A 26,935-nucleotide genomic window follows, 5' to 3' on the forward strand; every position below is an offset into this window, starting at 1 on the left:
GTATCCTTTCCACACGAGATGACGTCTAAGTGGTGAAGGCATTAAATTGGCCTTCTGAATGCCAATAATGCCCCACTGGACAAAGACTTCTTGTGGTTTTAGTAACAACGACAGCGTCAATAAATCGCGGAGAAGATCGACTCAAAACCTGTAATCTAAAATGGGTAGGTGGTAGCAATACGGATGTGTTGCAAATTTAACAAAACTTTTCAGTTTATATCTGTGAATTCAGCAATCCACATGGCCACATAAAATTAGGCTCATAAGTGGACACCATCATTCTCTATCAACCCATCCCATAAAATTTGAATCCAATCCAAGTTCTGTATCGGAGAAAAAAATGAAAACTAGGCAGAAGAAGCCATGCTCAGTATGTGGGATGACCCTGAATCCATACATATCACATCTCTTTTCTTTTTGCATTGTGATTGTGGCATCACATGTACTGAAGGATTCATTAATACGCTTTCAGAGTAACCAAACCAGTGAATAAAAAGTAGTTCAGAAATAGTGTAATTATTAGGGTTGAAAGAGAGATTTGATTCAGTTGTTTAGATGTACTACCACAGATATTCTGTAGGGTTGCATTTGCGTTGCCCAAAGCAAATGCCTAAGTTCAATTTTTGATCGAGAACCACCAGTTAGTGCAAAAACATGCCGAAGATTAAGACCGTCTCCCTAATCACCCTCTCAGCACCCCGTCGGGAGTATGCCTTCAAGTATAAGTACACAAGGTGTGTACTTGTTTGGGTGATTATTAGTGCAATGGCCTACTGTATGCTAAATACTGAACTGATGAAGATATCATCCTGGCAATAATCATGAATTATCAATGCCAACTTAGGCAGAAAGAACCCACGTACACAGGCACAGATACCATTATTCACATTGCTTTCAGTACTACTTTTGATATCTACTCGCTGAAAGCTTTCAATGAAAAATCTCATCACTGATTTGGATTTTGGTATCAACTAACATTCTTGTTGAGCCCTCACTTTTTCATATATTCAAAAAATTGCTAAAATACCTTCAAATTCCAAAAAGCAAAAGACTTCAATAATGATAAAATCGGCCAAATGTATTATGTATACCTCAACTTTGTTGTCAAAATCATTGCTATAAATATGCAACATAATCTGTATATCAACCAGAAGCTGAAGAGAATCACATCAGAGGTCATCCAGACCAACTTTTGTCTGAATAATCCTTGCACCAACCCCATGCTGAATGAGGATGAATGGCCACCACTGCTACTAACACTCAGAAGACAGACTTGTCCGATGAACCTTCTCGCACTTCTCCATCACCAACCACTCAACTGCTTCTGGATCTTCGAATTGTGTGAAGTCTTACCCCCCTTATCCTTGTAGGAATTTCTGGAGGCAAGGGACCTCCGTCCCCTATGAGCTGCAGCTATTGCTTGCCGTCTCTGCTTGTTTAAGCGCTTCATCAATTCAGCATCATTTTCGTTGAGGTCCTGATCATCCGCCTGAAACCAAAGGAACATCAGTGCATCGATGTTGCTATAGTTAGCAGGCATGCAGGTTGCCATGGGGGTTGGGGATGGGGGAAGAGAATTGGTATATTCAAAAGACAAAAAAACACTTCGAAGTTAGAAATGAACATTGTTTCTGTCCTCATGGAAGGGAAAAAAGAATCATATTATCCATAAGAAGTTTTCTCATTGCTTGATATATATTTCTTTTTATCATATGTGACAAATAAGCCATTCAGTCTATCCATCCATCTATCAATATCTACGTCTTCACTCCCTTGAGCTCTATCTAAAATGTGTGTTGGCCCCTTGTGCTGTAGCTACACAAAAGTGTTTAAAACTTGAAAAATTCTTTGTCATACTTGACCAAATCATGAGCATGCATGAGCATAGTGCATGACTGAAATGAGAGGTGGCAGCAGAAATCCTTTTTTTTTAGGGGGTTCTGTTTTAAACTCATTTTTCTATTTGCTTGTAAACAATACGGGGAAAAAATGGAAAACGGCTAATAGTGGTGTTTTAAATGCATATATGTTCTTTTTATAAGGGTGGGAAAAAACAGATTTTTCCCCAAAATTAATGATGATGGCAATTCTGCAAACAGACCGAAGATTTCAATGGAGGTGGCAACTTCATAATTAACAGAATTCTTAAAGGTGCTAATGGACCACTTAATAGAAAAAGATATGGTGGAGATAAGATTTATTGTAAGGGGGCAAACTCAGAACTAAAAGGAAATAAAGGAGAAAGGATAATATGGGAGAAAGTCAGGGGTATTAAGGGAAACTAAGAGATTAAAATAAGAAAACAAAAGGGAATCGTGAGGGATGGGGCTATCTTCAACCTCCCGACCTGCAAGGGAGGCAGAAAAGGCAGAAACACGAAGGAGAGAACTTCAATTTCTGTAGGCTGGACCTGAAATTTCAGGCTATAAATCGCCACCCAAAACCCTATAGCATACAATTGGAAGCAGGTCAAAACAGAAAGCGACAAATGAAAGAAACCAACCTGATTGAAGACCTGGCAGTAGGTTCAATTTCATATTTAGTTGCAGGTACGTAACTCACAATTGAAAGGGTCTTTGGAAACAAAACTCTAGGTTTAGTTTGACTACACCTGCACCCAGAATTTTATGGGGAAAGGAGTTGTATTGGAGATCGATCCCCTTCTAAGGGGCTGCAACTACTGCCAAGAAACGGGATGGGGAAAGAAAACCAGAAGGAGAGAAAAGAGTATTTGCACGGAAGAAGAAGAAGGAAGAGGGAGGGAGGGAGAAGAATTGCTCACACAGCTATGCAGGCTTCAACCCAAACAACTCAACTTATCTTTACATTATAAATCTACCCCCATCGTTGGGTTACACACTTACACATGTATTCATAAAAAACAAAGACTCCTAATTACTTCCTAAAATTTAGACTAACAAAAATAGAAACTCAAATTGGAAATTTCCATGTGTGTCTAATAGCTAACCCACAAAATAAAAGATTACATATCTTTCTCAAATAAAATAAATTCTAAATATCCGACAGTACCAAAAATCTAATTTGACCAGGTTCATCCCCATCTAGGCTCCCCAACAGATTGCTTCTGTTGCTGTTCATCTTGGGTCGCTCGATGCCCCATCTAGGGCTCCTCACTTTGATAAAGCAAGTTGACCTCGGGCTATCCCGATAGCCCTCGGATCAATCTCTGTTGTTAGTCGTCTTGTCGCTGTTTGATCCGGGTGGCTGGGAACCAACCAAGATAAACCGGCTTACCGAAGCACATGGGGATATGGGACGCGTGTCTAGTCCGCAGTGATACCTGATTGGCTCCAAATGCCGGTCCAAGGAAATGCATCTCTCTTTCTCTCTCTCATTTGTTAGGGTTGCCGATTACATTTTGCAAAGTCAGTTATGATATCTATACTAGCCAGTGAATACTAATATACTGAATGTGATCTTATAGTACAGATGAAAATGACATTGAGAAAGATGAATTGAAAAATGATTCACAAACTCACAAACAAAACTTTTTGTTCATAAAGGGAAACCATTAAGTAGAATAGTACATGAAAACATACTAGGAAATGAAACATCTTTTACTTCAATAGAACTCAAAAGAATAGTGCATTGAAAGTTGGAAACATACAAGGTGATGAAGCATTCATTAATTCAATAGAACTCTAGAGAATAGTGCAAGGAAACATACAAGGAGATGAAGCATCATCGGTTCAATAGACATTACAAGCTTTTCCAAGCACAAAGTCAACACAAACATTTCATTGCACACTGGCCAGACACCCCCACCACTCCCCTTGAGGCAATTTCATACATATTTTTTTAGGTGAATTAACTTGACATGAAGTTTGTTCAATGGGAAAACTATTCTTTTCCCCTGATGCATATGCAGTCTGACTGGACAAACAAGACCCTGCTTGGAAGCCAAGGCCAAGGAGAACCAGGGATAAATTTGGCATCTGGTTCCAGTGGGGATGGACTGAGAATTTTAGTAAATATGTGGGGTATTTTTTGTAAGATATAGAGTTATGGTAGAGAGTTCTGACTCCAGTTTGTTTCAGTTTTAATCCTACAACATCCCAGGTCAGATCTTCCCTTACTTACCTTCTCTGATTCTCTTCTTCTTCCCTTAGTTCTCCCTTGCTTCTAAAGCTGGTTGGAACCTCTGTTTTTCTAATCAAGTTTCAGTTTGCTTGATCTGTTTGTATCTTCTTCATCCTAGTTATGTTTTCTTCCAGATTTGATACTGAAGACTCTATTAATGATCTCTCTGGAATTCTAAGGTTGATTTCTAGTTTTTCAATTCTGAAAATACAGAACTAAATTCATACCCTCTTTCTGAATTTTTCTTGCAGCCAAGACATTGCACTTTTTTCGGCTCTATTAAAATATTATTTTCTGGCCTGAAAATCAACAACTGACCCAGGAGATTTTGTTGGTGAAATCTCAACCTTGTTTGATACTGCTTTTGGAAGTTACAATTCTGGTTTACCATCCTCGTCCACCACCCCCATCTCTTCTCTTTATTCCTGAGATCTTTGAAATATTTACCAGTAGCTACAGGGCATATATCGAGTTTAGTAATACCACAATAACTGGTCTTTTTCCCCAAATTGCAGTAATTTCTGGATTTTGTCCGATTTTCTGATTCTTTCTTCAAATTTCAATTCATATACTGGTTAGTGTGGTCCCTAATTCAGTGATCTTCTAGATTTTAGTCTAAACTGTGGACCTCACCCCCAACCTTCCTTCAAGAATGGCCAAACAAGGAATGGATGTTTGGAAAAAAAAAAATTGTATTATTTTCACAAACAGGTTATGGAATGAAAAGAGTTATAACTATTATTTATAACAAAACTCTTTAAAACTGTTATAGCTCCTACATGATTATTTACATAAAAGTGGGCCTAAAACAGTCAAGAGCCACCAAAATCCCAAGCATGAGATGCAGGTAAACTTTGAACCAAAGAAGGGAGCATACCTTCTCATCTGCTTCTGAAGTTTCATGTCCATTGCACTCAACCGCTTCAGAGGAATGCCGATTCTCCTCCACGTCATCCTCTTTGTCACCACCCATCATGGACAGCTCTTCCTGAAAGGGTCACATGAAGTAAATACAGTACTTATGACAAATCGAAAAAAGAAAGCAAAGGGAAAATTAGCTGCATAGCGAGAATCAGACAAATGCTTTCAAGACTTGAAGAAATAGTGCCAGAAATGAAAATTTAAATTTATTATATATATAGGGAGAGAGAGAGAGAGAGAGAGATTTAGGATGGGGAAAGGAAGTGAGGAGAGTATTTAGGATTACGATGCAAAGAGAAAGTCCAAGGATAAACAACCATCTATAGACACCATTTGAGTGTCCAAGGAGTAAGGCCTTTAAGTTACAAGACTTGGAGTTCACACTCATAAACACAAACGAGTTTTGGAAGCATGGTCCTAAACAGGTTAATTCTTAGATAGCAAATCAACAACCACATGATATTATACCACCAATGGTGATGATGTTGGTCGCTGAGGCTCGCTAATAAACAAGCATTCAAGACCGATTACTACAACAACTTAGCCTTTTCCCAACTAAATGGGGTCGGCTACATAGATCCGTGAGAGGGTACAATAAAAGGAAATAGAGAAAAAAGGGGGGAGGGGGAGGGGGAGGGGGAGGGGGAGGGAGGGAGGGGAAAAGAAGAGGGAACAAAAATCAAAGAAACAAAGCAACACCACAGGAACATCCCACCTAAAATCAGTCAGCAACATGGATCTTTGACCTCCAAACAGCTCTGTTTGAGGTCATACTAGAGTCCAGACCTAGCCTCTGCATGTCTTTTCTTACAACATCATCTATGATCATTTTAGACCTGCCCCTACCTATTTTAGCTCCTTCCATGTGGATCTGGTCACTCCTCACTGGGGCATCCCTAGGTCTCTGTTGAACATGGCCATACCACCTTAAATGACATTCAAGACTGATGACTGAACGGCTAAAAATATATGATAGGGTGCAAGTTGCAACTCTCAAAGGGACAGGTAAGGCCAAAGGGGCATGGATTGAAGCAGTAAGGAAAAACTTAATTATTTTTAGTTGGGCAGAAATTCTGGCCCTAAATGGAGACATCCAGTGAATAACCATGTTGGTGGCTGGCAAGCGTACAGAACAGGATTTTATTCAAATTGCAGCATAATTTTGAAATTATAGTGCTCCTCAATGAAAAGAACAGAAGTTTTGCAACAAGGGGTTTGTCTCATTTTGTTCAAGATCAATGTAGTAGCAACTTATATTTTTAATCTTACTATGACAAGCTCCTTTTACAGCCATCAATTGGGTTAAGAGAAGATACATTCACTAAGTCTTTATCCAGGTCCTTCAGTTTTCTTTCTGATATTCAAAGCCACCGTGTAGGTCATACCTCTAAATTTAATGGAGGATTGTGGGGGGGGGGGGGGGGGTTAGGTAAGAACAGCTGTAGGAACCAACCTGATCTACTTATCAAAGAGAAGGAGGCAGAAAAGGAGAGAGAAGAGGAAAAGTACCAACCAGATCTACTAGCTGCAAGGATTCCAAATTGCTACTGTTAGCCCCACAATCATCTGGGAAACTTCCCCCATCTGAATTTTCAGTGTCATCAGAATCAGCATCCTTCACACTCGCACATTCTGTGAACTGCAAAACTTAGCGATATTAGAAAACAACAGGGTAGCACTGTTAATGGAATTCTCTGATACATTCTAGCAAACGGAAGAGAAAATGTAGCAGATCCAAACTATTTTTATAAGAAAGTTCAAAGTGGAACATATTGGCAAAAAATGATGAGAAAAAGTGCCTATCACAAAAAAAGGAGAATATCCTGAGGATATATAAAAAGCTATACATTCAAAAGTTTTCATCAACTACCCAAAGCAATGGACCATCAGTTGGTACCATTCTCAGCCCATGCCAAATTTTTGCATTCCTTTGTTACTGGCCCAAAAACCAAAGTTTTGAAGATCTTCAAACCAGCATGTTCCTTGGAGTTGAATATAATCAAAAAAATCCCTGTGACTTTTTTTTTTTTCCCAAATGAACACACTACAGCAGGGAATAGATTCTATAGCCCTTCTCATGTTCTGGTAAGACAACACTTCCCCACAGCATAAGATCAGATTAGGAAGATCATTCGAGGCTCACCAACCACTGATGAAATACACAATCTACAGCTCCAGAAATTACATATGACCATAATTTACTGATTGAATTACAAAAGCACCACTGATTCATAAGATACTGACCAAATTTGACCTATGATCACATTTCTGCCTTGGAGTTATTTAAAAAAGCTCAAGCAAAAGGGCCATTATTGGAGCAAAGCGCAAAACCTACTTACCTACAAAATGAAGTGAAAGTACAACCTCCAAGATAAAATGATCTGTAATTCTGTACCACATATGCCACAGACCAGACAGTAATCAACTATACATTTCTCGCATAGAACATCAATCCATGACAATGTATGTATGTCTCACCAATGTGGATCGTAGACCATTAATCATTCAGAAGCTCACAGAGAGACTTCTTTCAATTGGAACATAATAAACTAAGCCCAAAATGGACTGCCTTTGAAGTCTACGGTAAACACAATTACAGCTTCTGTTCATGATAAACATTTATCATGTAGCTCCCTGAGTAATTACCATCATTGCATCTATTAGAAACAACTGTAGCACAAGCACTAACTATTTGATGATAGATAAAGAGGATTTGCAGTTGTAGGTCCCATCTTTATTTGACCAGAGGGAGAAGAGCAGGTTGGGGGGGGGGGGGGGGAATAAAGAGTAGGCTACATTTATGATGGAGAGAAAAGACCAGTGCATGTGAACATCAATTAGAGAGTTTAACATACATGAAAGCACTAATCTATGGATCATGGAAGGTCCACTCGGGAGCATTAATCCAAAAAACTGAGTTGTGCTCCATTATTTTGCGCAGATCAGTTGAATTGGCCGATTCTTTGGCTTTTTCTAGGGTTCAGGAAATTCTGGCAGATTCCAACTGGATCAGAATTGGAATCGGTGGAGGCCAATCCCATTGCTGATTCTGCTTACTTGAACCATGATTGCAATGGATCTGCCTCTACATGAAGGAACAACACACCTGGTGACAACTCAGAATATACATTCAAGACCAATGAGTGAACCTATCAGAAGGAATTTTGAGGTGCCAATCAAAGACTCACAAGAATCTCCACCCACCCACCCACCCCTGCCCCCCCCCCCCCAAAAAAAAAAAATCAATGTATTTAACAAAAAACCAAGGCGGGAAAAACTACCAAAGGACAATCCATTATTTGATCACTTTCTTGCGTGTTCCCTCCCAAACAAAGTTAAGGCTTCCAAGGAGAATTTATGTTCACCAGTCCACTACCTTAGACACAGGACCATTCAGCCGATTCCTTTCCAACAAGAAATAGACACGCATCCCATATCCCCATGTGCTTTGGGAAGCCATTTGATCGTGGTTGGTTTCCGGCCACCTGGATCAAACATCAACAAGACAACTAACAACATAGATTGAACCGAGGGCTATCGGGATAGCCCGAGGTCAACTCGCTTTATCAAAGTGAGGTGCCCTAGATGGGGCATTGAGCGACCCAAGATCAACATCAACATAAGCAATCCATTGGGGGAACCCAGATGGGGATGAACCTGGTCCAATTAGATTTTTGGTACAGTAGGATATTTAGAATTTATTTTATATAGGCAGAGACAATCATGGTAGAAGCAGCCCTTTAGAAGAATTTGGATAACACGAGCATTTTAGGTGCTAGAAATATCCCGTGGCGTGTATTGATTGGAAGGCCACCCAAAAAAAATGAAAGTGGGGTTTGGACGGGGGTGTAAACAGCTGTATGAAAGAATTTGGAAATGGGAATGAGAAAGAAGAAAAGAAAGGTCTCTCTCTCTCGATATATATATATATATATTTTTCTCACCGAGGCAGTTGTAGCAAAGTCCACTAGTCCAATTCCAGGGTCTAATCTCTCTTTCCGACAGCTTTTTCTAGATATTTCTAGTTTAATGGATCCTTTTTTTTTCTTGGAATTCAACCCCATGAAGCATATTGCTTAAATGTGAATTCAGCTTCATTTAACTCTCCCTTTATATGCATTTTTTTGTCTCAAGGGTAGTTCGAAATAGGTGGGCTCTACTTCTCCTTTACCGTGCAATATAAATGGTTCCAACTTTTGGTTTCAACCAGGATTTTACCCTGGTTGACAATTGAAATGAAATATTACAGTTGAAATCTGCGAAATGGGCTTGCAATTTGATGCATTTCACAGGTCAACTTGAAATGGCAATTTCAGAGGTCAAATGATGGAATTTTGCGCCGATACTTCTTGTAGTAATTATTAAAGCATGTTTACACATGCTTGAATAATGAAATTGGGGGGAAAGAATACCAAAGTGGTAGTTGGCTTCAGACCCTAGGTTGCTAGTATACATCGTAGCCTACTGTATCTTTTCCCTAATATAGCCTCTATTCTATTCTACAAAATTTATTCCTATTACATATAAAAAAAATTGAAATATGCAATAGGAATGAAGAACCTTAAAATTGGAAAGCAGTACATAATTTTAACCATTTCTAGCGAAATTTCAAATGTTTTGGTCATTTCGCCAAAATTACAAACAAAACCTTGTAACCCTGTCAGATCACTGATTTGAAACCGAGATGAACTGTCGAAATTTTGGTATATCGACTGAAAATTTGAACTATGGTAGTATATAGATCACAGCCTCCCATAGAAATGGTAGTGGTTCAGGTGTGGTCCAGGTTCGAAAACCATGTTCATATTGCTTATGGGCCCACCTGGATACTACACTTAAATAATCAAGTGGATGGCTAACCCATAATTAATGAAGATCAAGCTCACAAAGAGAATAGGAACAATTGTGGGTAACAGAAAATTTGTATAGCAAGGGTAAACTTGGAAGAAAATATAAGGCATGGGACAAAATAGAATTAATGGGAAGAGGAGGGCACCTTAGAGAAAATCAGATGGGAGTAAAAGATTCACACCCTGAATCTTAAACTAGCCAGTGGGGAAATTTTCGAATCAATGGGCTCCCACGTTGGGTTCTGTTTGACTGTAAGTAGCAGCAAACTGATGGAGTGACAGGAACAGCAACAGGGAAGAAGATAGAACCAGGATATTAACAACGGAATAGAAGAGAGAATCAAAAGGAAGAAGGAGAAATAACATAAGAGAGAAGATGGGCAAGGGAGAGAGTACACACTCAACAGTTCTTGGAAACAACCAAAGAAACTCATTCTTCATTAAAAATCTCAAATCTTTTTTTTCTTTGGTTACAACCTTGTATTTAAAGAAAATAAAAGCCTCCCAATTGTAATATAAAACTGAAATAAAATTCTAATCAGCTCTATCACTAATTAGCCTAATAAGACTAAAATAGGAGAGTACAAGATGAATCCAAATAATAAAAACCTAAATAAATAAACGAAAATATCCTACTGAACCCAAAAACTCAATTGGATCTGGTTCATCTCGGCCTAGATTGCCAGAAGGGTCAAGCCGGTTCAGCCATGAATCCGCATCAAGTTTTTAGCATCTAATAATTCACTGTTCTTCAATAGGAAGCAACCTATTCTTCCAGCTGTATTCAATAATTATTTGAAACGTACAATGTATAAGGTCTTGGGGCTTTGTTATCGACTCCAATCACCAAGCAACAGCACCTCTGGGAGCAAGTGTCAAGTCCTCAACTGAAATCAAGCAAGGAAGAAGGGGCAAGACTCAACGCACCCCCACCCCCCAAGAGACTAAATGAAAATTGGGAGGAAAAAAAAGAGAACTATCACCTTACCAGATAAAATTGACATTTTGAAAATATTTTGAAGCCACATAAGAGGGATGTATTGATGGTCCACTACAAAAAAAAAAAAAAAAAGGATTCCAAAAAGTAGTATTTGAAACAAGAGGGACCCTGATCATAGTTATCTCAAATGTGAGGGACCTTGGATGCAATTTACCCTTTAAAATCCAAGAGATGCATTATGATAAATTTAACATATAAATAATCAATCATACAGAATATCATTTTGAGGAACCAAGTTTGTTGCATGATTTATAACAAATTGTTGGAATATCTGCTAACTACAAAAAATTCAGAATGAAGAAAAGATTCGAAATTGACTGTACACCCAAAAAACACTACAGATTATGCACCATGGTACCTTCTCGATATCATCCTGGTCTTTTCTTGTAAACCCACTGGCAGCAAGTTCCTTGTCTAGAGAACCAGCAGATATTGCAATGGAAGAAAAGCAGGGCCTTCCATTTTCATTGATGTCTGAATCGGACTCATCACATTCATCTGTGTTTTTTTCAAAAGAGATGTTGAACCTGAAGCAATGAAACATAACAAATAATTATTATGTGAAATAAGTAAATTGCATAAAAACATGTATGTGTTACTCCTACCCAACAAAAGTAAGTACAGTAGGGATATATAATAGTTATAGCTACAATATAACATGAAACACAAAATATATGTGGGGCATTTCCAAGCATAAGCACTGATACTAGTCAAAATTTTAAGAAAACTAACCAATAATAAGCAGTTAAACAGTTATTGAATCCTAACAAATACCATTTGAAACAGAAAATTAGTTGAAACCCAAAATATTGTCAAACTTCTACCTCTGATTTCAGTATCAACACTAGAAACTTGCAAGCTTGTTTCACCCCAGTTTCATAATTAAGGTTAGGGTTTGCTTGGCTTATGGCTCTACAATAAAAGCTTCTCTAAGTGGGTCAAAAATACAACATGTGGAATTTTCATTGGAATCAGAATTTTGTGGGCGTACAGCCCCTCACCTCAGTTCATATATCACATGATGAATTTCAGCCAAAATAGAACTTACAATGTGTCAGAATAGAACTTCAAAGCAAAAAAGTGGGAAAAGTAACATTTTGAAAAGGTTGAAGTGTTGAACAGTTGACAATGACTGGGGAAAATCAAACACATGGTAGCTACATTATTAAATTGGACCCTGAAGTTCCAACTATATTGGCTTGCCACAAAAAGTATTAATACCATCTTCAAGGACTTCGATCACTTCAATAACTTACCTCTTTCTGAAGAACTTAAAAACACATTCAACATCACGGTCAAAGTACCTGAAACATGAAGAGCATTTTTACAAAGTGAATGCAACCTCTAAGGAAAGCAAAGTATTTTTTTATTTTTTTGGATAGTCGACAGAAATTTATTAAGCACTCACTGAAAGAAGTATACACATTTAATATTAGGGACATCACTAAAAAAAGTGCAAATACCTATCCCAGACAGGGAGCGATAAGCAATAAAATACCCCAAAATGTAAACATCCCAAATGCCCCAATCATACACTTACCGAAAAGAGGTCCAAAATACAAAATTCTCTCCACACCCCTTTTCTTGGGGTCTAGGTGATAATTGCCTTAGAGCAAAGTGCCTTGAAACGGTAACGAACCAGGTTTGGCACTTATTTATGCCAAATATCATTTAAGTAAATGATAAGATATTATTCATAAATAAACAAACAACCCCAAATGAATCTAATAAAAATAATTAAAAATTTAAATTCCAAAAGGATAAAAAGTCAACTCCCCAGTTGAAGAACAAAAACTGAATCTTCGGTCGTGGGGGCAATTTTCAACTTTCAAATGCTAAGGTTTTTCTCAATTCTAAAAATTGCATAAATCTTATTGTGATAGAACATTACTAAAAACCAAAAAGAGCGCCAAAATAATATTTTGCTTAATTTCTAAAAATTTATTTCCATTCAAAGCGATTTAAAACAGCATTCACACACACCAAATTAGGTTGAGTACAACAAAACTCCTTCAATATAAATCAGATTTAAGAAATATTGGATTTGTTGGAAAGCTAGTTTAGTGCTCTACCGGTACAAAAAGTCTCACGTAAAAATAAAATCATTTGACCAGTCAAACTTATTAGATAACAAGAAAATTTCTCTACATATTGATTTTTGATACCTTGTTGTGAATAATGTATATTTTTTATGAATTGATGTAGTTTAAAGTTGATTTTTTATGACTTGATGTGGCTTAATGTTGATTTTTTATGACATAAGATATATGTAGCTTACTAGATAATGATAGAAAAGGGGGAAATAAAAAATAACACTAGTGGTCTAAGCGCTTAGGCACCCCTCCACCGCCTTAGGTTGCCTCGTCGCCTTGGCAACTATGCATCCATCAAATGACTAAAGATGAGTCACCCTCCTTGATCAGTTGTGCTCAGTCTTGTCAGAAATATATGAGAAACCATGTATTGAAGCTTTAATCTCTGGCTTATTTGAGTCTGTTGTACCCACTGGGCCAGAAAGCACCATTAGTACGATACCTCATGATCCAGGAACACTGCAACAATACCAGCAACCCCAGAAGGCCATAATTCCAATACTATATTGGAGCAGAGGATAAATTAATAGCCAGCAAATTGCAATGGACTTAACCAAATATCAATACAAACAATCAAAGAATAAGGGCATTTTTTCATCCCTTCTCCAAATTGATTCTGCGGGGTTCTATGACGTGATTTTGACTAGAAGAGTCTATGGCACAAATTCTATCCTTCGGAATAATTCTTCAATTGTGTTGTTTGAAGTGGTTTATCCAAAGAAAAAAAAGGCTTTCCCATTGTAAGAATGAATTTCTCATTCTTTTTTTCTTTTTCTTTCCTTTTAGGATCAACAACCCAAAAGGTATCTTCTGATAACATGTATAATCAATGAAGTGCTTCCTTCAAAAATCACTCAAGAAAATTAGGGGCATTACCAAACCCAACATCATTGAATGAAGTAAAAATATATATAAAAAAAAAGAGAGGAGGAAATGCAACGTACGTTTGTGCATTACGATGAGAAACAGAGACCATTTGAGGAAAGTCAATCATGGTAACCTTCTCACTGTCATCAATCTACAATAAAGGAGAATCAGCCACCATAAGTTCAGACCAACATGAGGCTTCATGTAAGTCATGGAAAAATTCTAAGAAAATACTAAACACACCAATTCAATTATCAATATAGGGAAACATAAGGAACCAACCAGAGTACCTCATATACATACCATTATGTTAAATTCATTGAAGTCACAATGGATAAGACCATGTTCTGCCATACGAACAATAAGACCAAGAATTATCTCAAATACCGTATCTGGATTTTGCAATTGCTTCACTTGCACACTGCACACGACCAAAATAAAAAACCGTTCTGTAAATAATAGAAGAAAACAACCCACAAACCACGATGGGGAACTGTGAAATAAGAGTAGGAAGCTCTGCATATACATAAAGACAATAGTGCATTCATCATCGAGGTCTCTAAATTGACAGGTAAACTTAGAAATGCAGATTACTGGAGGTCAGGAATAGAAGGCAAAAGTACTCATAAAAGTCAAAAGAGGAATTCTTACAGTGGATATCCCTGCACAAGAGACATAATGACACAGTGCCTATTACAATCCACAGCACTTGGAACAGGGAACTCATGCTCTTCCAGAGCCTGCATCAGTTGGGACTCAGGTGTCATACAAATATACAACCATAAAGTGAAAGAGGATGATCATGCAGTGTACAAAATTTAACATAGTGAAAGAAGGAAAGGAAAAAAAAGTCAATTATCAACCTTCATGAATGCATATTCTTTCAGTGCAGCAAGCCGGGACAAGTACAACCAATTATAACTAGAACGGTGCATCAAATAATCCCGCTTAGATTTGACAGCCCTGAAAGAGATCCTACCCAGCCTGTGAAGCTTCATTGCCAAAACTGTGCCATCTTCCGTGGCGACCTCAAATATGTCTTGAACCGGGATATGGGAAGAAAAAAAATGTTGTCAGTCACTATTACTGTATGAAATGGAAACAGTAATTTGTGTTATATCTATGTCCTTTATATATGTATAAATTTGGGTGGAGGGGGGAGAGCGGGCTGAGAAGCTTACCGGATTCCTTCCCCACACCAATTTGACGACCAACAGCCATAAACACGCCACGATTAACCAAAGTCTTTATGGCAAGATAATCATAACCAAGATAAGTCAGCCGAAACCCATCATCTACACATGAGAAAATACCATTCGGCAGCATCAGACCCATTCTACGCTTCCACAAATTCACATAATAAAAGAATGGGAAATATAATTCTGCGGGGGCGTGTGGCCCTTGCACCCAAACACATGGCGGGGCAAAATGACCAGCCTGCCCCCATGAAAGGGAAAAAGACTGTTCCTGTGGAAGTTTCTTTGTGCGCTCCCATTGAATCACACTCCGCCACAGGAAACACTTCGCCTAACAGAATACTCACATTTTGAAGAGTCATGGTGCAACAATTTATGCTTGAGCAAATTTTTCAACACCTTATAGGTGCCTCCATGCCTGTAAAGTACAGGGAGTAGATTTTAGCCAGCAAAATATCATTGAAACAAAGAGTTAGTTAATTAGCCATGACGAGAAAATGAGCGGAAAATTTACTTGAGACGAGCAATGCGGTCAACAAGCTCTGATGGTACAATTTCGTGCTGAAACCCCAAAAAAATAAAAGTACTTCAGAACCCAGATAATTTACATTGTTCATTAGGTACAATGTGTGAATAGTTTCACCGATGCATTTAATTGTTAACTAATTTCTTTCAGATTAGAAGTTGAGGTACGGACGAGCAAAGTAGTATTATTAAAAGGAAAATGCTAACTTACATTTCTCATCCCCATCTCTACGGCGGTGAGAACCCTAAAGTCATCTTTCGAGAGATATCTCAGGAATTCCACATCCAGCTTCATGCCTACACTTGCAGTTGCTGTCAAATCTGTAAAGTTACAAAGGAAACATAGGGAGAGGACGATGAGAGAGAAAGTGGAAGAGGTATGTTGGCATGTAGGACTTACGGTTTAAGAGATATAGATAACACAATGTGTTAGTATTTTTGTTGGTTTCCTTCTGATAATCAAAATTGGCCGATTTAATTTTGGTTGGAAGTCCTAATCCTGTAGAAGGCGGGGTTTGTCTCATATCCAAATCAATCCTAACCATAAGTATTTTGAAATTTGGGGAAGGGATTGTCAACCCCTAACGCAAGGGGATGAGCAGAATAGTGAATTTACTGAACACTATCTGAAGCTAAGTTTATTAGCTTGGTATAATATGTGGAAGGGAACGAAGAAGAGTGGTATGGAAGCTACTTTTGGTGGGTGGGGGGGGGAGAGACAAACCTGTTGTCACCGCCGGCAGATTGCAAACAAATAAAACACACACACACACACACACACACACTGAGGGGGGCAGGCCTTTACCTGAGAGAGAAAACACGCAGCGGGAGCGGAGGACACGTGTGGAGGGGACTGAGAGAGCAGCAGCAGCAGAGCGACGGCGGCAATGGCAGTGAACCGAGAGTCCAAGGGAGAGAAAGAGAGACAAGAGGAGGCGGAGGAAATCAGAAGCCCAACAAACAAAGCCCTAAACATTTCTTTGCTACTTTTGTATAATAGATTCCAAAGAAGAGTGAAGGAAAAAGTAGTCTTTCTGGAAGAAAGAATGCACCAGGTGACATATTGGGTGCGAAAAGGCGGTACTGCCTCGCTGTGAAGATATTTCCCCATGCCTCTCATCCGCCGCATGCTCGGGTGTATTTGCAGCAGTAGGTAATTTTTTTTTTTTTTTTTTTTTAGCAAAAGAACCCTGTCGGTCTAGCATAGAAAACACTAGACCAGCAAACCAATGGGAGGACGTGCCAAAGAATAATTAGTGCACGTCAAGAGGGGCAGCATGATCATTTTGCTATCTGCAAGGTATAGACTTTTTTTTGCGCCAAACTGATATGGTTCTTTTATCTTTCTTTTTAATACAAAAATAAATGTAATAAAAAGGAAATTCTTACCCCAAAAAAAATAAAAGATATTATAAAGGGAAAAGATACCCACACGTAATGTAGCACAAAATTGAAACTACCCGCCCCCACTCAGATTATTGTAGAACCCTCAATAAATGTCTTAATATTTACCTGACAAGGTTTCCATAATACCCTCCCTTCAACTCTCAAACTGCACACAAGTGTTGGAAGAAACCTACTCCCTATTTCTAAATGGAGCAAAAAATCATTGTCTAGTTTGAGTGGGCCCCTTCACCAATATAGGGGCCAATGAGAGTGCGCACAGGGACATCAATATGGAAGGAAACTTTTATTTCAGTGATCAAGAGTCACGTGATCATGCAACATTCTTTTTCCCATATAAATAATTTAAAAAATCATTATCTTTTTACTTTTTTATTTATTTTTTTACCATTTGTGAATCTTTAGAAAGAATTTGGATTTGACTTAATATTATTATTATTTGATTCAGATACAAATTATTCGGTGAATTTAAAATCTATGGACCAAACTTGTCAATTTTATAATAATTTTAGAAAATAATAATTCAAAAAATTAATTTTTTGCTCGTTATTTTTGTTTAATTTTGGAGTTTTTTTTAACACTTGTTGAGTCTACGTTACTCTTACCTAGGCTCTCAAAAGTTTTCACTAACCCGTCTAAGTCAAAACTTGATTTCCAACTCTAATCTTGAATACCAAAATAAATTAATTTAATTTAATTTAAATTATATATATATGCCTTTTTCTTTTAACAAGAAGTCACAACTCACCCTAATTTTACCCCCATCTTTAGTGGTAACCCCTAAGCTCATGTTTCGGCATGAAAAAGGAAATATTGAGGGCAATGAGGCCCATGAAACCTCCATGCATGTGGCCACCCTAGGCATGAGTCCTTGCCAACTGATCTACCCCATGAATTTTTTTCCTCTCCAACAACAAATGAGTGATAATAGTAGATTTCACGTACCCTTTTTGTTATGTGCAAGGGAAAAGCTATGGATCACCTGGATGGGTGATATTTTGAAATTACACGCAACCACAAAATACCCATCCTTCTAAGATGACGATGATGAATCGATAGGTCCGGATTGACCAGATGCCAAAATTCAACTTCAAATTTACTTGTTTACCCTCCCACTACATGTATGCTCATGAACCTTTCAACATTCTATAGACGTCCAATTTTTTTTTCTAGAAAACTTCATCGATAGTGATGAAAAGCCTTATGGAATCTCATTAGAAAATTTGAGTCTCGGAAAAGTTTAGGGTTTGTTAGGGAAAACAACTAAATAGCCCCTATGGTGGGTATAACCTCTGAGTCCTAGGCTGTGTTTGGTAGTCATTCAGTTCCAGAGACGTTTCATGTCAAAAACAAAAATTTCAGCTTCTGTGCCAAAATATCGTTTAAAAAAAAAAAAATTTGGTGAAACTGTTTCAAGAACGATTACTCTAGTTTTCACTTTTTTTGTATTTGGAACGAAACGGAATTGACGGAACAAGGTTTTGTCGTTCCATCATTTTGTGTTTCTAGCTTCTTTTTTTTTTCCCTTTTCTTTCAAAAAAAAACGAAAGAACACCAAGTTGATATTAAACGCTTTATTCCATTTTTTTTGTTCCCATAGAACGAAAAAACGCAAAAAACATTTTTTTGGATGACTACTAAATACAACCGGCAGCCCTAGTTTTTTATCCCAAAATTCGTAACCAGTATGTTTCATCATCATAAACCACGAGGGGGCACTCCTACTGGCACAACCCAAAACCAAGTAGGGCCCAAAGCTATTAGTGTAACACACTGAACAACTTATAGCTGAAAGCATTGAAAAAAAAAAAAAGCCTTCAACAAATTACTCAGGATCAACATGTCCCCCTCTAAAGATAAATATGTACGTTAATCCATAAAACTTACAAAATTACAATACTTTCAAGTATTTCTCCAAGAGTTTAATTTTACAACTTTTATATCATAATATCACCCAAAAAGTTCAAACAAAAAGCTTTACTCTAACGTCTAACCATCCCTAGGAGCTTTAATCATCACTACACATACACCATATGTTATGGTTGTCTCAAGATACCCATCATTACTATTAAGACATCTAGAGATAAAAACAACCATTTCAAGAATGTACAAAAACATTGAAACATTTGTAATGTAACTTTATAATGGTTTAAAAGGTCCATAAATCCAAAAGGATGCAACCACATCAACATAGATAGGAGTGAGTAAAATCATCACAGGTTTCACACAAATCTCAACTATTTTTCATCCACAACCAGAATATTTAATGTTGGATATGAATAAAATTTCCAACATACCTGTAGGCTGTAGCAAGGTCAGTCTAAGACTAAATAGGTTTATACAAAGCAATCTTGTTAAAGACAGTAGTCATCTGGGCAACTCATTCCCACTTATGCCACCAGTCATATTACAATGAGTGTGTTGTGGTCTAGTAGACCACCAACCTAAATAAGAGCAAAATGGAAGAACATAATTCCTACAGCATACCCCAAGGGGCTGAGGTAGGTTTAGTTGCATTGGGTATGTACTAACCATGTCCCTGGTTCGACAGAGACAGCAAGAAAATACAAATTGAGGGTTTCTTCCCCAAAAATAAAAAATTCAATGCTTCACAGGACACATTGAAATTATACAGAAAAGAAATTCAAATAAAAAACCAAGGAAAGTAACCCTAAATCTGCATTCCATACTTCACACATTCAAATCACAGAAGAAAATCATTTGCTTTCATGTAATAGTTAAGTATTTAAGTATGCAAAAGACAGGAACACAAAGGAAGAATGTTGAAAGAGAGAGCATAATGGGTTGTTAAAAGGGCTTAGTTATTGGGGTTGGTCCTATCCGTTGGAAATTTTCACATGAAAGTAGCTGCCGTCAGGCTCAAACCTGTGCCTTCACGCAGAGACTTTTCAGAGAGAGACAGAGAGGCAAACTGTACCTTCGTGCACAGAGACTCAAAAAAATATTCTCCCTGGGAAAATCGAACTTCGACCAGGCTGGATTAACAACGTAAGCTAAAAAAAAAAAAAAAAAAAGGTTAAGAGAGGGAGAGAGAGATTAGGGGGGAGAGGGAGTGAAAGAGAGCCAGGGAAAGAGATCGACCTACCTCTCCGGCGGCAGATCTGCGTCGTCTTCGTAGACGGTGGCTGCAACGTCCGTCTCCCTATTGGAACAATGAACTGGAAACGAAGAAGAAAATCAGTAGGGAGACCTTCGCCTCGGATAATATGCTCAATAGTGTTTGCTTCCGTTCCAATCTCTGGCCGTTGCAACTATTTGCTATGTTTCCCTTCGCATGAAAGAGGGTAAATAGTGTTTGCTTCACTTTGTTAGAATTATCATTCCCCTTCCTTGAACTTCGGGATCAAGTTCCTAAGGTTTTTGAATTAATTCACTCCCTTCTCCCGAAATTAAAAGATACGTGTTAGATTTTAGAGAAAATTGCATTGCCACCCTTGAACTTTGGTCCTTATTCAACGCCACCCCCTGGAGTTTTCGAAACGTCAAAGCCACCTCCTAAAAATTCAAAAAATTCTAAATCGGTCCCTGCCGTTAGCCGACCATTATAAATGAATGAAAACCGGTTAGTTTTTTTATAATATACCCAAAATACCCCCACCTATTGTGAGAGGACAATATTGCCCTCTCTTTTATTTCCATCTTCTAAACATATCTCCCATCTCTCATCTCTCATCTCACTCCTCTCACTCACTCGGTCGGACAAGAAGAAGAAGACGACGACGACAGTACGCCACCCCCTGCAACTCGATTATCTTCCCTCCGGTGTGCGATTCTCCCCCCTCCGGCGTCCTCAAGGCTTACACTCATGGGGTCAATTGTTTGGTGAAGGCTTCCTTGTCTCTTTTGAGATATAGTACTCAGCCTTCTCCAACTGAACAGTTGGTGATAGCTATGGATAGAAATGCTTGGGACACAAATATTCTGTTCTGATATGTCTTTCATGGCTTCAAATTCCCAAAGCAACTAAAGCAGAAAAGAGGGCATTAAACAAAATAAAAATTAGATTCCACAAACATGCCCACATGGTGATTGAATAAAGTCCATTCTGGAAAAGCAAATTCTTCCAACAGAAAAACACAATAATTCCTTCGACCATCACAAGCAAAGAATAATGATTCTCATCACCTCCTCTACCCAGTCTTCACTCTTCACCATTTGACCGTCTATCCAGCCCAGACATCAGACATCACTCACAGACATGGCCGCACATTTCCCAAGTTTGATTCTCCTCTTCTTCTTCTTCTTCTTGATCTCACAGGTTTCAGGTGATGGGCATATGGGCAAATGCTGAACCTATTGTGGGAACCTAACAGTAGAGTACCCATTTGCAGTCGAGCCCGGATGTGGCTACCCAGGCTTCAGAGATCTCCTCTTCTGCGTCAACGACGTTCTCATGTTCCACATTAGTTCTGGCTCCTACAGAGTTCTCCAAATCGACTACGCTTACCACTCACTTACACAAATTGAACCTGTCCTCGCAATTTCATGCTTAACACACTGCTCTTCTGGGAATACGAAAAGCATCCGAAGCTTCACAACATATCTCTTCCATCCACTAAATTCCTTTAACTCAAATTCACCGCTAGGATAGCAATCATCTTTGGAACCTATCAAGCTTCCATTATCACCCAGAGACTTTGCTTCTGATTCATCACAAGTTTCGGCATCCTTCTTACTCTTCTCCTTCGTAGTTCTAGCACTCGATTTGAAAGCTCGAACTCACAAGTACCTATGAAAATTTGAACCGGGAAATGATTGAAGAAGAAATCGTCGATTCGACAACAAGCTAGGGAGAGACATAGCTAATTGCGATTCCGACTCGAAAAGAAGATGAGGAGATGAAAAACTACTTCATTGAATCAGAAACGGAGAATTCAGTAAAACGACAGAGAAATTCCGGCGACGGAGATCCTTCAAATGCGAGTTGCAGAGAAGCTTTGACATTTCTCCCCCCTCCCCTTCCAAGACACAATCCACTACAGTAAACGCCGGAGGGAGGAGAATCGCACGCCGGAGGGGGGAGAATCGCACGCCGGAGGGAAGAGAATCGAGTTGCAGGGGGTGGCGTACTGTCGTCGTCGTCGTCTTCTTCTTCTTGTCCGGCCGAGTGAGTGAGAGGAGTGAGATGAGAGATGAGAGATGAGAGATGAGAGATGAGAGATGAGAGATGAGAGATGAGAGATGAGAGATGGGAGATGGGAGATGGGAGATAGGTTTAGAAGATGGAAATAAAAGAGAGGGCAATATTGTCCTCTCATAATAGGTGGGGGTATTTTGGGTATATTATAAAAAAACTAATCGGTTTTCATTCATTTATAACGGTCGGCTAACGGCAGGGACCAATTTGGAATTTTTTGAATTTTTAGGGGGTGGCTTTGACGTTTCGAAAACTCCAGGGGGTGGCGTTGAATAAGGACCAAAGTTCAAGGGTGGCAATGCAATTTTCTCTAAAATCTAACACGTATCTTTTAATTTCGGGAGAAGGGAGTGAATTAATTCAAAAACCTTAGGAACTTGATCCCGAAGTTCAAGGAAGGGGAATGATAATTCTAACAAAGTGAAGCAAACACTATTTACCCTCTTTCATGCGAAGGGAAACATAGCAAATAGTTGCAACGGCCAGAGATTGGAACGGAAGCAAACACTATTGAGCATATTATCCGAGGCGAAGGTCTCCCTACTGATTTTCTTCTTCGTTTCCAGTTCATTGTTCCAATAGGGAGACGGACGTTGCAGCCACCGTCTACGAAGACGACGCAGATCTGCCGCCGGAGAGGTAGGTCGATCTCTTTCCCTGGCTCTCTTTCACTCCCTCTCCCCCCTAATCTCTCTCTCCCTCTCTTAACCTTTTTTTTTTTTTTTGCAGCTTACGTTGTTAATCCAGCCTGGTCGAAGTTCGATTTTCCCAGGGAGAATATTTTTTTGAGTCTCTGTGCACGAAGGTACAGTTTGCCTCTCTGTCTCTCTCTGAAAAGTCTCTGCGTGAAGGCACAGGTTTGAGCCTGACGGCAGCTACTTTCATGTGAAAATTTCCAACGGATAGGACCAACCCCAATAACTAAGCCCTTTTAACAACCCATTATGCTCTCTCTTTCAACATTCTTCCTTTGTGTTCCTGTCTTTTGCATACTTAAATACTTAACTATTACATGAAAGCAAATGATTTTCTTCTGTGATTTGAATGTGTGAAGTATGGAATGCAGATTTAGGGTTACTTTCCTTGGTTTTTTATTTGAATTTCTTTTCTGTATAATTTCAATGTGTCCTGTGAAGCATTGAATTTTTTATTTTTGGGGAAGAAACCCTCAATTTGTATTTTCTTGCTGTCTCTGTCGAACCAGGGACATGGTTAGTACATACCCAATGCAACTAAACCTACCTCAGCCCCTTGGGGTATGCTGTAGGAATTATGTTCTTCCATTTTGCTCTTATTTAGGTTGGTGGTCTACTAGACCACAACACACTCATTGTAATATGACTGGTGGCATAAGTGGGAATGAGTTGCCCAGATGACTACTGTCTTTAACAAGATTGCTTTGTATAAACCTATTTAGTCTTAGACTGACCTTGCTACAGCCTACAGGTATGTTGGAAATTTTATTCATATCCAACATTAAATATTCTGGTTGTGGATGAAAAATAGTTGAGATTTGTGTGAAACCTGTGATGATTTTACTCACTCCTATCTATGTTGATGTGGTTGCATCCTTTTGGATTTATGGACCTTTTAAACCATTATAAAGTTACATTACAAATGTTTCAATGTTTCTGTACATTCTTGAAATGGTTGTTTTTATCTCTAGATGTCTTAATAGTAATGATGGGTATCTTGAGACAACCATAACATATGGTGTATGTGTAGTGATGATTAAAGCTCCTAGGGATGGTTAGACGTTAGAGTAAAGCTTTTTGTTTGAACTTTTTGGGTGATATTATGATATAAAAGTTGTAAAATTAAACTCTTGGAGAAATACTTGAAAGTATTGTAATTTTGTAAGTTTTATGGATTACCGTACATATTTATCTTTAGAGGGGGACATGTTGATCTCTACTACTAATAGTAGAGTTACTAGTCAAGTAACACTGTTGACACAACTACGAATCAGTTCCTCCAGCTCCACGTCAATACCACAGAGTTCCAACTAGAAATCTTACAAAAATCTTGCACAAATCCAACAAATCATCGATGTAAAGTTTTGAGCAAAAATACCAAACATGTGGTGTGGTTTTTTCATTTGGACCTCTTACTGTCAAAAACCAACAAATATGTGTTGAAATTTTGACCAATTTTGAATGAAATAGTGCTTACTATATTGTAGTGTTTCAACTGAAATGACACCAACTCTGAAACTAGATCGAAAATGCAATCAAAATAGTGTTTGTCGAAATATAAATAATTGGCGAGATATCAGCAGTCTCTACTGATGGACAACGTTCCTGGCTGAACTTAATGTAAATCTTTACCTGTAGGATGTGATAAAAAGGCTTCACAGAAACGTTGACAAAGCAAAGTGTCTCTGCAACTATTCAAACGAAAATCCATTTCAGCCAAACTGCCGTCAGATGTCATATATACACACATACCAGACAGCACATCTTCTAACGAAGTAGTTTAGGGGCATTACAGGCAGCAAAAACACGTATATTCTAAGCTGCAAAGCGCATCCCCTCGTTTACTTTTTGCACATTGAAATTAGGCAACCATATACCAAAGAGAAATGAAGCCTCAGTACTTGTGCAATGTAAGGAAGAACCCTTTGGCAACTTAAGCACAAAGAACAGCAATATGCGTTGTCCTTTACTTTAGGATCGGTTATATACTGAACTTGGAGAAATACTGATTCAACCATTACTCAAAAACCATACAAAGACGCACAGAGAAAATTGCATAACAGAAAATGGACTACTGACCTTGATACTGATTTGATAAAACGGGTTAAACTACACTTTACGAGCAAAACCTGAAAACAGGAAACACAAGTAAAATATGACATTGATTATTGACTACTACAATACTTAAGAAACAGCCAAAGCAAAAATTCATGACTCTCTGCGTCAATGTTGATGTGCTTCAAATAAGTTTCACCGGAAATGGAGTATGAAGTATCAACCTGAGGAAATGTTCTGATCTCAGCGAAAACGCAAACATACCCAACGGAGTCTCTGCCATATGGATTGCCTCCACCTCTTCCGGATGGAGATACTTTCACAGTTTCACCCTTCCTATCTAAACGAAAACAAGTATATCGTTATAAATAGGAGGAAAACCCTAGCTAGGGTTTAGGGTTTTAGAATTCCACAAGAAGATAGGAAAGATAATAGCGTACACTACACTTCCATATACGCTTCCGAATAGGGAACATTATCCGGAAAATATTTGCCATCAGAGGTTTTTTTTTTTTTTTTTTTTTTTTTTCTGAACATACTTCATTTCCTTACGGTATCACACAAACACAGTTTATATTCATTTTTTCATTAGTGAGAGGGAAAAAACAAAGATGTGAAAGGGCGTCGGCTCAATGCTCAGAGAACCTTTTTCTTATTTTAAAGTTTAATTTATAAAAAACCATTTACATTTTTAATGACAAATAAAATTCTTTAAATAGACATAGTAGTCTATAAAATAAATAACAAGCTTGGGTTTGTCTAGTTGTAACCTAGGTTGGTTACAAGAGGCTTGTAACCCACTTCTAGTTACCTAAAAGTTCTATAATGTGAAAGAAATGATTAATTCAAGAGGATTCAAAATGTAATTTTAAGTGTTTATATTCCCAATAAAAACTTAAAAGTTGTTGCACCACTTTTTATGACAAAGTGTTTAAAAATAATAGAAATGAAATTTTATCGTCAAATAGACCCATCACTACGTTTCGAATCTCAAATCTCAATTCTTCGTGTCTCTAAAGTTCAACATGCGATTAAAAAAAAGAAAAAGAAAAAGAAAAATTATACTAACCGTTGGGTGATTGGGTCTATTGTTTTAAGTAAAGGTGTTCATTCAGTCCAAGCGGGTTGGACTAATCAAGAGAAACGTGAAACGAACTTTTATCGATTTGAATTTTTATCAAATCAGTAAAAAATTGAATTGGACCAGATCAAGCGAATCGAAACCATAAAAAACCTTATAACAACTTTAAAAAAATTACTAAAAGATAACATATTACCTACAAGAAACCATTAAGTCAACTCAATAAAAACCAAACCAGTCTGAATTGAAATTGAACTTTGATTTCAATTTGGCCTAATACTAGATAAAATCTAGATCAAAGTGACCAAAATCGAATATGGATCGAACCAATCACAAAAGCCTTATAATCAGTCATTCTGAAACATCCTGGATAGTTATTACCATGGTTGATTTGGATCGAAATTAGTTTATTCAACCAATGATTTTAAACTCGAAATTGAGTATCAAAACAACACCTCTAGTGATTCCAATTCTAAATTGACCATTTTAAAACTGCCGGAGTTGGATAGTTCACGACCAATTCTAATCCAAATAGGCTAATACCAGAATTTTAACTCAAAATCAAAGAATAAGTTGGTCTCTAATGATTCCAATCTGGATCAGATCAGAATCAATCACAAAAATGCTATTATTGACACTAAATTCTAAAAACCAACAGCCCAATCCCAAAAATCCTAGATATGCCATTCTATAATGATTGGAATTGGGATTAATCCGAACTAGCCAAATCAACTAAGGATTTTAAACTTGGAATTAGAGATCAAACTGATCATGGTTTCAAGTATCGGTCTGGGATCAATCGTATCAGCTGAGACCGATCCTCGATTTGGATCATTTATCCATATTGTTTCAGGGGTAAAATAGGTAAAAAGTAGTACCTTTATAAAAATCAGGGGTAAAATAGACCGATACCCACTGATCCCATCCGATCTGGATTGGCATCGAATCGGCATTGATAGAGACCGATACTAATACCATCCCCTATATCC

General features: G+C 38.0%; 1 protein-coding gene across 16 annotated transcripts; it reads right to left on the minus strand.

Annotated features, from left to right (window-relative positions):
• Positions 1-1,034: 1,034 nt before the first annotated feature.
• Positions 1,035-25,305, minus strand: LOC122061083 (serine/threonine-protein kinase rio2-like). 16 transcript variants are annotated; one of them, XM_042624258.1, is made up of 17 exons: positions 25,130-25,305; positions 24,890-24,939; positions 24,443-24,501; positions 16,359-16,406; positions 15,765-15,874; positions 15,543-15,589; positions 15,376-15,446; positions 15,014-15,127; positions 14,696-14,871; positions 14,484-14,572; positions 14,136-14,253; positions 13,910-13,983; positions 12,129-12,176; positions 11,231-11,399; positions 6,536-6,661; positions 4,979-5,089; positions 1,035-1,489 (listed from the first exon to the last, which is right to left on the minus strand). In XM_042624258.1, exons 5-17 carry the CDS (start codon positions 15,846-15,848, stop codon positions 1,304-1,306), a joined length of 1,413 nt encoding a protein of 470 aa, XP_042480192.1. In that variant the 5' UTR covers positions 15,849-15,874; positions 16,359-16,406; positions 24,443-24,501; positions 24,890-24,939; positions 25,130-25,305; the 3' UTR covers positions 1,035-1,303. The 16 variants fall into 16 exon arrangements, with proteins under 16 accessions (XP_042480192.1, XP_042480188.1, XP_042480187.1 ...); XM_042624254.1 differs by having other exon boundaries at positions 15,765-15,850; positions 25,090-25,305; XM_042624253.1 differs by having other exon boundaries at positions 25,090-25,305.
• Positions 25,306-26,935: the final 1,630 nt, after the last annotated feature.

This window comes from Macadamia integrifolia, chromosome 14, assembly GCF_013358625.1.
Source record: "Macadamia integrifolia cultivar HAES 741 chromosome 14, SCU_Mint_v3, whole genome shotgun sequence".
In the NCBI taxonomy this organism is placed as follows: Eukaryota; Viridiplantae; Streptophyta; class Magnoliopsida; order Proteales; family Proteaceae; genus Macadamia; species Macadamia integrifolia.